The sequence below is a fragment of the Ursus maritimus genome, unplaced genomic scaffold, assembly GCF_017311325.1.
Source record: "Ursus maritimus isolate PB19 unplaced genomic scaffold, ASM1731132v1 scaffold_11, whole genome shotgun sequence".
Lineage (NCBI taxonomy): Eukaryota > Metazoa > Chordata > Mammalia > Carnivora > Ursidae > Ursus > Ursus maritimus.
The window spans coordinates 34225104-34236801 of NW_024423453.1; the positions used below are offsets into that span (position 1 = coordinate 34225104).

At 38.2% G+C, this 11698-nt stretch overlaps 1 protein-coding gene across 1 annotated transcript in view; it reads left to right on the forward strand.

Annotated features, from left to right (window-relative positions):
* LOC103657987 (hedgehog interacting protein) overlaps nucleotides 1-8514 on the forward strand; it is an 88595-nt gene extending 80081 nt beyond the window's left edge. The window contains exons 12-13 of the mRNA XM_008685437.2: nucleotides 4289-4437; nucleotides 7594-8514. Coding sequence (XP_008683659.1) covers nucleotides 4289-4437; nucleotides 7594-7787 — 343 coding nt within the window. The 3' untranslated portion in view covers nucleotides 7788-8514. The remainder of the gene's footprint in view (nucleotides 1-4288; nucleotides 4438-7593) is intronic.
* Nucleotides 8515-11698: the final 3184 nt, after the last annotated feature.

Sequence of the window (11698 nt, forward strand, 5' to 3'; positions counted from 1 at the left end):
ATATATATATATATATATATATATATATATGCAGACTCTAGATTTTTGTTTTGATGCCATGTGGTTGTGTATATGTAGTAATTACTTATGCATATGATGGTCTATTTCAAGGTGACTATAAAAGTTCACATTTACTTGTTTTATTCCATTTTCTGTTCTTCTCATTGCATGTAAAGAAACCCTGTTATTTTCAATGGAAGGAAGAAATGTCACTAGAACAGAGAGTGAGTGGGGGAGGATGGCTGGGATAACCAAAACTCTTTGTTAGACTTTACCAAATATACAACCAGAAAAATGAATTTTAATACATTGGCTTAATTCCCAGCTGGAGGAGAAAACAACCCTATCTTTGTGTCATGCTTCCTTCTTAGTCTGTTGTTTATTTACTATGACTATGATTAATGTAAAAATGTTTCACTGAAAGTGAATGTAACCATGCCTTAGAAGAATTCTTAAGACTTGAGAAAATTAAGGCAACAGAAATATAGCAAGTGTTTTTAGTTTTAAGCTCATGATATAAAAGTATAACAACTAGATTTTAATGATATCCCTTCCCTAAATAGTCTGTATATTCCTAATATCTTTACTCAGCACAGAAAAGAAACAAACTCTCTCTTAAAATTCCATATTCTTATTTATTCATTCACTCAACAGACCTTTAAGTATCTTCCAGATGCTACACATTTTCCTAGGTCCTGGAGGGACACAAGAAAAGAGAGGGAAACATAGTCCAGAAAAAGCATTTGAGAAAGTTTCTACTGTATGCATTCAATAAACATTTATTGAGTGCTTCTGTAGTGTTTTCCTAGCTCCTCTGAATATAAGTAGGTAAAGGAGATAAAATACTTCGGTGGTTTAAATGTCATCTTCTAAAACATCCTTCAATCCTAAACTAGTTTCTTCCTTGTCTGTATTCTTGTGTTACTTCTTGTGTACCTGTATCATAACAAAGGTTACACTGCGTTATATTTTTGTGTTCGAATGTCTGTCTGCCCGATGGTGTCTCCATGAGGATTGGAACCCTGTTCTGTTGATGTCTTACCCCATGAGAGCAGAGTACTTGCCTGAGTGAGTGACTGACTGGTCTTGAGGAGGATTGAATATGTCACTTTTGCCTTCAGAAAGCTTTCATTTCAGTGGGGGTGGGAAAGGAGATAGGGGAATCCATTCATTGAGAGAAGCGAAGGTCTATAAGAGGTGGGTTATCCTTGGGGTGCCTGGCTGGCTCAGTCAGCAAAGCGTGGGCCTCTTGATCTCAGGGTCATGAGTTCTGGCCCCATGTTAAAAACAAACACCTACTTTAAAGAAAAAAAAAAAAAAAGATGGGCTGTCCTCCATATAAATTTTCAGTTAGGGAATCCCCAATAGAGTAACAGTTTAAAGAGAGGGAGAGGATTTATTTACCATGCTAAGTGAGGAATGTTAGTTGGCCACTTCATAAGAGAGAAAAAGGATGATTTTCCACGTATTTAAAAAATGATAGCCACATAGTTTTATATAAACTGAAACGAAGAAACCCAAGTATGAAATATTTCCATCCCCAGATAGATAAGCACTTATTAAATCTTAGGCAAAAAACAACTTAGAATCCCCCCCATCTGAGTTTCCACATATTTGAATGTTTGGTGAAAAATAGTCAAAGCATCTCTCTGGACGATCAGCAGAGAACCAAGAACCAGATGCCCTCCCCTGAAGATTGTACTTCACTACTGGGTCCTTATTTGTCACATCCTCGTTCCTTTTCCCAGTGCACACGAATCAGTGCCCCTACGCTTGGCCTCAGATGGGCCAACAGCTTCTGGTGGTTGTTTAATGGGTAATTTACATTCTTCATCTAAATGGTGTCCTCTCTTTAAACTCATCTGCTCGGGCATAAACTGCATCGTCAAGTAGTGTGTGAGCTACGGGACTCATATTTTACGTCATATATAGTGTGATATATATCATATATCATATATAAATATATATTTATATACATAAATTACGTACATATATGTTTTAAAGATTTATTTATTTTCCAGTGGGAGAGAGCAAGCGTGTGGGGGTGCGCAGAGGGAGAGGGAATCTCCCGCAGATTCCCTGCTGAGTGCAGAGTCCTGATGCAGGGCTCGATCCCATGACCCCGAGATCCCATGACCCTGAGCCGAAACCAAGAGCTGGACGCTTAACCAACTGAGCCATCCAGGCACCCCAACATGGGGTATAGCTTTTTTTTTTTTAAAGATTTTATTTATTTATTCGACAGAGATAGAGACAGCCAGCGACAGAGGCAACACAAGCAGGGGGAGTGGGAGAGGAAGAAGCAGGCTCATAGCGGAGGAACCTGATGTGGGGCTCGATCCCATAATGCCGGGATCACGCCCTGAGCCGAAGGCAGACGCCTAACCGCTGTGCCTCCCAGGCGCCCCAACATGGGGTATATCTTTGACGCACTCTGCTTTAGAATCTCTTCTTGAATGAGTCAGAAAGGGAGTGAGTGAGGGAGTAATCAGTAGACACTGGATGAGCAGAATTTCAGTTACCAGTAAAATACCTGTTCACTGAATGCCATGGCCTATGACTCAGAGGAACTTCATGGCCATTGAAAAAAGGCTCTTCCAGGGATCAAAAATGCGACCATTGTTTCACAAAGTAAGAATTTTATAGAGGAAGAACTAGAGCCAACTTGGGTTATTCAACAACAAAGCAGGGAGGCAAAGTTAATGTGCCCTCTTTCCTTGGCATGTTCATTTCATTTTTTCTCCAACTCAAACCCCCCCTGCACTTACCCCCAGAAAGACTCCCTTGGGGAACACATGGAAATTATTCGTTAATGTTGTGTGAGTGAAAATATGCGCAGTCCATAGAATGCCTTGAGGACCTTTCACAGAAATTGACCGCTTCTAGATTTAAATAAGGGGTGGAAGAGATTTAAGGGAGTTTTCTGAATTGTCACGTTAGTTGCAAAACACAGTACTTTCAATACGGGGTGGGACTTTCATTGGAGAGAGAAGCTGAAGAAGTCACTATATATTTTGAATACGGTTTTGAGTCATTGTAGAAACAGCCTGAAGTCAAGCCCCAAAGTATTATCACTTCATATCGCCAGGACAGAACAAGATAACCTATCTCAAGAAAACTGGAGTCGACAGGGCCAAATTATTTGCTTATCTCCGAAGGCTTTATCATTTACTTCTTTTAGTGGTTTGACCTATAATTATCGCCTTCTTTGTTACGGTACTTAAGGAGTCCAACTGCCTCCGCCATCTTAATGGTGGCGATTTGAGCGGTGATGAGTGTTTGTTTACATTCCTGGACTGAAAAGCACCTTCTCACCACACTGGGCACAGGCAGCAGGACTGAGAGAGGAGCCGGGCTGCACGTTGTTTCTCCGAGATTAGGTAATGAGCGGTTGTGACCCTGCTTCCAGCCTCACCCAGCTTGAAAGAAAACCTCTTATTTCAAAAACAGTAAGAACCATAAAAATCTTCTGAAGGCATCTCTAAATGATGACGGTGGTAGAGCAATTAAAGTCTCTGACTTTTTACTTAGCAGATACGATGTTTGTCGCTGTTTGCTAATAGCCTTCTTTTTCTTCATAGCATTATAAAATAAAAAAATCTGAAGATGTATATAGATAGATAATTCTTTGCATAAAGGGTTGAATTTTGAGTCAATAGTATACACCCTAACGTAACATAATAAAAAATTAAAAAAAAAATAACACACACACACACACACACACACACACACACACACACAGATATCCCTACAAGAAAAATCAGTCTGAGACAGGTATTTCAAGAGAAATGTAAAATGAAACAAAAATTGATTCCCAAGCTTTTTTAGGCTGCAAGTGCACATTAGATGAGAATTCAGCTTTGTGATATTTCCAAATATGCGAATAATAAGCAAAAACTATCTCCGATACTATTCCTAAAGATTTTTGTAGATCTGGGGAAAATGTTTTAAAATATCGATATATCTTTATTTTAAGAATTTTAATTGCTAGAAATGTTTAGCTACTGAATGTAACAATATAATTACAGTTTTAAGCAATGAATTTTGATTGTGATAAAGTTTCTTACAATGTTTAATATGTTCTCTGGTTCAAAACTGGTTAGTTAGATTTTGCCTCACTGGTGTGGATTTTCTGTTCTCAGAGAGTTGTCAATCTTTCTCAGCCACTTAAAAGAAAGGTCTCATTAGAAAGCGAAAGAAATGCTTTGCAAGCTGCAAAATCACTGGGGTTCATCCTAATACTGATTTTCAACCAACATACACTTGGGACCATTGTCTTTTGATGCAGACCTCTAATGCCTGAGGAATGCAGAGCCACAGTACAACCAGCGCAGACATTGACTTCGGAGTGTTCCCGGCTCTGTCGGAACGGCTACTGTACCCCCACGGGCAAGTGCTGCTGCACCCCAGGATGGGAAGGGGACTTCTGCAGAATTGGTGAGTATTTCTGTTGTCCCCAGGAAAGAGTGGGCATGGGACAGTCCTTGGGAACTCAAGAACTTAACATTAGCTATTTCTTCTAGAATGATCTACGGTTCAAAATTTAGCCATTTATCATATTAATGCTCAGTCTGTTTCTGAACTTGTAAATGAAATCTTTCCCATGTTCTTATTGTAAGCAATTCACTTCTATAAGTTAATCACAAACATAAAAGACTTTTAAATAATTGAGTCCTTTCAAAAAGTACAGAATGAACACAGCACAACTCGATCATCTGTACAGGCTCTCAGTCCGAGTTTGAGATTTCACACCAGCCAATGACCTAGTGTTTGCAAAGCCCCTCTCCAAGTGCCAGCATTTTCCAGACACCCCATAAATGCCCTCCCTAACTTTACTGCTTGCTTTCTTGCTACAGTGCACTAAAAACAGGGTTTTTCAGTGGGTATTATTAAATAAAAGGGGAAAACGCAATTATCTAGAGGCACATTATGAGATTTTTTAATTCTTTTTGCCACTCCCTCGTGACCCATCAACTAGGTGTGCAGCTGCTCAGAGACAGCAAAAGTGATTTATTCCAGGGTTACTCTATCCTTTAACCAGGGATTTCAATTCCATGCAACAATGCTTAAATTCTACTTGATATGAAGAAAATTAGATAAATTCAGATACCTAGTTTAAGATGTATGTGTTGAAAATGCATTTTCAGGAGAAATTTTCTTTTATCTATATGAGATGATGGGTGTTAGCTAAATCTGTTGTGGGAATCATTTCACAATATATGGAAACCAAACCATCATGCTGTATACCTGAAACTTATACAGCAATGCATGCCATTTATTTCTCGGTAAAACTGGAAAAGGTTTCCATAAGGATAAATGCCTTTTTAATGCATGTTCAACAACCAGCACATGCATATTCTTACAAAAGAACTTGATCTCTGCTATCTCAGATATTAAAGTATCTATTGCCAACGAAAATGTGTTCCAAATTAATATTTAATATGATCTTTAATGCCTAAATGTTATCTTTTCTTTATTCTAAACATGTATTTGTTCCAAAAATTATAACCATAACTTGTCTATATATTGTCTAACAAAATGTAGCCAACATCTAAAGTCACATACACAGTACACATTTTAAGCTTAAATTGCTTCAGCTTAAATCAACCCTACCTGGTTGGTTAATACTGGGGTTACATATCTAGGAAAGAGCTATCATAATTAAACTCTACCAAAATTAAGTAATTAAATCAGTTAAAACAAATACTTACCTTTTATTGACCCATTCTGTCTTTTTCCATAGTTGACAAAAAAAAATGAGAATCGGTGTTCGAATGCACAAATATTCTAATTCTTGATAATATATCTTTCTTCTGCTCCCTTTAATGCCTGACAATACCTATTCTCTCTGCTTCTTTTATATAGTGTCCATTCTCTTGTACTTCTTGCTTTGTATTTTGCCTAACCTCTTAAGTCACCTCAGGTTATCAGACAACAAAAATGTACTGAGTGCTTTCTGGTAATAGTATGTTTAAACTGAGGGTAAACAAATTATTTTGAATATAGGTGGCATTACACATACCATTATAGATAATAATAATAATAATAATAATAATAATAATAATAATTGATGTAAATGAAAATAGACATTCTTTGAGATAACATGAAGTTTTATTTCAATGAAGTACTTTAATCTTCCTAATAGTTTATTTTATTTTTTTAAAGATTTTATTTATTTATTTGAGAGAGACAGTATGTGAGAGAGAGAGCATGAGAGGGGGAGGGTCAGAGTGAGAAGCAGGGATCCCAATGCGGGACTCAATCCTGGCACTCCAGGACGGTGACCTGAGCCAAAGGCAGCCTCTTAACCAGCTGAGCCACCCAGGTGCCCCTCTATTAGTCAGTTTAAATAGTTTGAATACATAAGATAAACCAGAACCATTTTATAAAAGTCATCTATTCATGATGTTTTTGACCCAAGCAAAAACTGTATTCATATACTAACACAGTTCATTCCCACAAATTTTTTAAAAATTGTGGTATTATTCTCTAGTTTTTTCTTTTCCATTTGTCAGCCACAGATCCCTGGGTTTTGATTAATGCATTTGAAAAGGTGAAAACAACCCTGTCCCCCAAAAGTATGAAGAAACGTGTTTAAGGAATTTGATTCTGTCTACAGCGGCTGCACATCTCATATTTATCCCATCAGTAAAACGCAATTAACTTACTTATACAACCAATTTTATCTCTACTTGTCATTTTAGCAGGTTTTTTTAGATTATTTATTTATTTATTTTTTAGAAAGAGAGCGAGTTTGCCAGCGGGGGTGAGGGGCGGAGGGAGAGGAGAGTCTCCAGTAGACCCAGCGTGGAGCCATGACCCTGAGATCATGCCATGAGCTAAAACCAAAAGTCAGGCACTTAACTGAGTCAGTCAGGTGCCCCGGCAGTAAATCTTTACATTTCCCACCTGTATTGTAGTGGTAAAAACCCTTACATGAAGAGATCCTGTGTGTAGTGTAACCCTGGAAAAGATTGCTAAGAATATCCTTCCCTGGCCGCCGCACTGCCCCAAGAAAGCGCTACAAAGTGTAATCAGAGACGACGCAATACAATGCACTTCCCCGGAGCAAAGGGAAAAGGACTCCAAGGGAGTCACCTGGGAGATAGCCCATGGAACCCGACTCCAGAAGGGACCGTTCCTTCCGGCCGCACTGCACACGCCGAAGCCGCTGGGTCTCCCTCTCAGGCCAGGCCCTTCCCCCATTTTATGGTCCTACCCAGGAGGAAAGGGAACAGAGAGAGTCACTTGGAAGGCCCTCTGTTGGAAATGCCCTAGTGGAACGGAGGTTTGAAAGAGCCGAAATCCTCCTCTGAAATAGAGGCAGTTCTGCAAGGGATTGAAATTGATTCCCATGATCTCTGCTTCCCTGGAAATGTCTCCCATTCTCTACTGAGTTCTAGCCCCGCATAACTGTGGCTCCGGAAACCTTTCCTCCTTGTATTTATTATCTTTTGGATCACTCTGTGACTGGCGACCTCCCCCTCCCCCTCCCTTCCCTTACTCATCCAGTATTTGTTGGCCTCATACTCGGTACTGTTTCTGACATACAGAACGAGAGTGCGATTTTAATGCTTTTTTCCCCCCTCCCAGCAAAATGTGAGCCAGCGTGTCGTCACGGAGGTGTCTGCGTGAGACCGGACAAGTGCCTCTGTAAGAAAGGCTATCTCGGTCCTCAGTGTGAACAAGTGGACAGAAGCATCCGCCGCGTGACCAGGGCAGGTATTCTTGATCAGATCATTGACATGACATCTTATTTGCTGGATCTAACAAGTTACATTGTATAGTTGCTGGGACTGTTTGAATATTCCTTTCCAACGGGCATTTATTTTTTATCCTGTCATTAAAAAGAAAGACTGTTATCCTGCTACACACTTCCTGTGATTTCATTTTCTTTTATTAATTTAAAAATAATTTTCCAGAAATGTGCAGATCCTGTGTGTGTATGTTGGCACGTTTGTTCACATATGCACGTACACACACACACACACACTCACAACCCCTATACGCGTGGTTGCATAACAGATGGGTTTTAAAAATATATATTTCCTTGTGTGGGGTCATTTACACATAAATTCCATTGTAAATTGATAACGGAATTTTTATGTCACCAGAAGAGATTATTTGACTTCCCGGGAATTTTCTGTCTGTAATAACTAAAGTCAACTTTAATGGAGTTTTGAAACATTACTGTGCAATCTGATGGATCTAATAAAAAAAAGGGCAATATTTTTATATTAAAGGATTATAATGGGAGAGGATGTTTCAGAACTCCCTGATGAATTTCTAAATGGGCGACTTGATATAAAATTGTAATCTTCTTTTGTATCAATGTATCCAATTACAGAATGTTACCCACTTACTTTTTTTTTGGCTGAGAAATCTGGTTACTCTAGTTTAATCTCAAGATTGTTTTCAAGTGTTTTATAATTAAATCGTAACAGCATATTCTAAAATCAATCTTCCTAAAAGGTCTGCTTTTATTACATATTGTATCTAACAGTAGGCACTGGGTTTGTGTTACCTATTTATATTTTTTATTTTATTCTATAATATAGACATCACCTAGATGAAACACCTTTGCCCTGTCCTGTAAAATACTAAAGTTACATTTTTCACCAACTTAATTGGAAAGAAGGGGAGTGAGAAAGCAAACAGTCTTTAATGTGCTGTGGATCTAATCTAGCAATGTATCCTTGTGCCAACATGTAATCATTAACGACGGATGAAAAAGCAAGAAAACAGCCAATCCTTATAAAATTCCAGCATTAAACATATGTAAAGTGCTTTTCACCATAGCAAGACTGTCAGTGTATATGTGATTAGAATGTTGCAGATTTCACACTGAACAAAACTCACTGGAGAAGAGCTCACTCGTTTTTAACAAATCTTGGCTATGTAAGCTGTCACTTGTACAAATTTTTTAAATAATAATTCTTGCCAAATACGAGTATTAATGTATATGTTCCTTTAGAACTCAATGAAAATCCTCTTTGGTTAATGTATGAATAAATTTTTGTAAATGTTCTGTTCAGGTTTTTAAAGAAATGCCATGTTCTAATTTAAAGCAGCAAAAAGTCTGATAGACATTTTTCTTAATGGTTTTTGAGGCCAGCTGTCCACATTTGGATCATAACAAAATTATCAGGCCTCTGCACTACTGAGAAAACATCTCTCGTGATGCGCACGCCCGCTCTAGGTTGTCCTATAAACATCTGTTCTTCCAGAATCTAAACTGTAGACTAGCGTAGATTATGCAGCATGGGCTGACTTTTCAAACCTGCTCCTTACCTATAGGAATATGAAACTCAATTAAAAAGAATAAAATCGTGTAACTAGTATTTCTCTATTGTCTTAAGGCAAGAGATTTGCAATTAAAGCACAGTGAGCATTTATGTAGAAAGGTTGTTTAAGTACACTGCTCTTGTCTTCCATATATGATTACTTAAGTTTCAAGTGACCTCATGCCAAATGGAAATGGGTTGAGAAACCTTGGTTCAGTGCTTAGCGAACAATGTGCATGCATAATTTTGCACAATTTAGATTCAATTGACAGTCTATTCAAAGAAGTCTCAGGATTAAATGAGCATGGAGACCAAATTGCCCTCTTACCCCAGAAAAGGGGTGGTCCCTTCTAGTCACACTAACACTTCATTGGCCCAAGAGTGTGACAAATCTTGCCATGAAACTGCAGTAGCCTGCATCTGGAGGTTAATAGCAGTCTTTTGTCTCCGTTGCTTTCTCTTCATAGCCCTTTTACTGAATTCCATCACAGAAAGTTTTACAATTAAAAAAAAAAAATGTCCTGACAACCATTTTTGTAAATGGACCTTACCATCTAATCGTCCCTTATTCAACGTGGGTGACATTAACAAAATGTGAACTTCTGGTGAGGGAGCCAGCTGTCTGAATCTGTCAAATTGTGCAGTTTTATTACACATCCTCCTGTTCATAGTTTCACTGAAAACAATAAGGACACTGCTATACATTCAGCAAAATCTGAAAAATCCAAGGTTTCTTCTTACACACTTAATCTTTCCATCTCTTCCAAAAGGATCTCTCCAAAAGAAAAGGTGTTATATTGCCATTAGTCCTATTTAAAAATATCTATATTAAATTGACCAGGCCCAGACTTTTTACACAGTCCTTTCCCAAGTGAAAGAGTTTCAAATGTCTTAGAAAAACATATGTACCCCAGGTGTCACTGCCCTTTCTGTTGTGAGTCATTAGAATAAAAGACCAAAACGTTCTAAAAGAGAAGATAGCAAGATCCGTGGATATTAAATCCGAGCAAAGAAAGTCAAGCTGCTGGAATCATTTCTTTCTCTTCTTGGGAGAGATGTAAGGAGCAGTAGCTAATTGATTGCTACAGACTTTGAACTCCGTGATCATTTCAAAAACAATCTTTTGACCTTTTTTTTTTTTTTTTCCAATCAGATTTTTAAACTATGTGACTGGAGAATTATCATAAATGCTCCGGGATAGGCAGGTAGGAACTGGTTTCAAGTATGAGCTAGGGAGAAGTGATTGCTCTATCATGCGAATGGCAACATCCACTTGGTTCTTACAGCACACAATCAGAAGGGAGAAAAACGTCCTTGGCATGGATGTAGATTTGTGAGATAAAGATAAAATAAAGAGATAGAAAATGTATATGATTATCCCTTTGTCCATTCTGGAGCTTAAGCTTTGGGTGTTAACTTAACGTGAAGTGCTGTTAGGGTAGTTCCAAAGGGTTGGAGAAAAACTCTCTCCCACTGCTTTTGCCAAACTCTTGCCCTAGTTAATAGAATCTGTTTTTCTTGCCGGTTAGTTAAGGTAACGAGAAGAAAACGGAATTGGCCCATCATTACATTGAAAATAAGGGAAGAGTTACAACAGAAACAAAAACAAAAACAACTGTGTGATGATAAAAAGTTCCATCCATACCTTTTCTTCTTGGAATTTTGTTTCGGTGTGGCTACTGCAAAATACTTTATCACAAAGAATCCTCAGAAGTCTTCTCAGATTAATGGACTGTATCATAAAGAACAGAGAAACCTGCACATATCAAATATACACACAACCTAAATAGAAGACCATTCCCTTTTCCATTTATATGCTTCGGAGCGGGCACCTCTTCTCTGTTGATTTCTTTGAAAATGATTACATACCAATGTATTAACAACTTCAAGATATTTCTTTTGATATTGCTTTTATCTCTGAATCACAAACTGTATAATGAGCCTGTCAGGTGTAAGACATGAGGTTAGATGCTGCATCTAGGGTTTTTCAAAGTACACATTAACTTAAACTTAATTATTAGTCTAACATTCTTAACTTTGAAACAGAAAAGAGAAGCCAAACCCAAATTTTTAAGTGGAAAAATAAAGTACACCATAGGCAGATGTAGTTCGCTGATCAATAAAGTTCTGACATCTCTGTAGAATATTACCTATAGTATTTATCTCTATGCCCACCTCTGTCTCTCTCTCTCTGTCTTCTCCCACCCACCCCCTACGTATCCTTCTTCCGTTTAACCTCTTCCTTCTCTTCCATTTCTATTGGTTTTGACTAAACAGATATGTCCTCAGTACACCCATAACGAAGATGTCCTGTGGCAGGTTGCTATTGATTTTGCTGGGGAGGACCTTTACTTTATTTTCCTAAAAAATACCCTCTCCCCATGTCACATTTGCTCAGACGCTGTATCATGAAG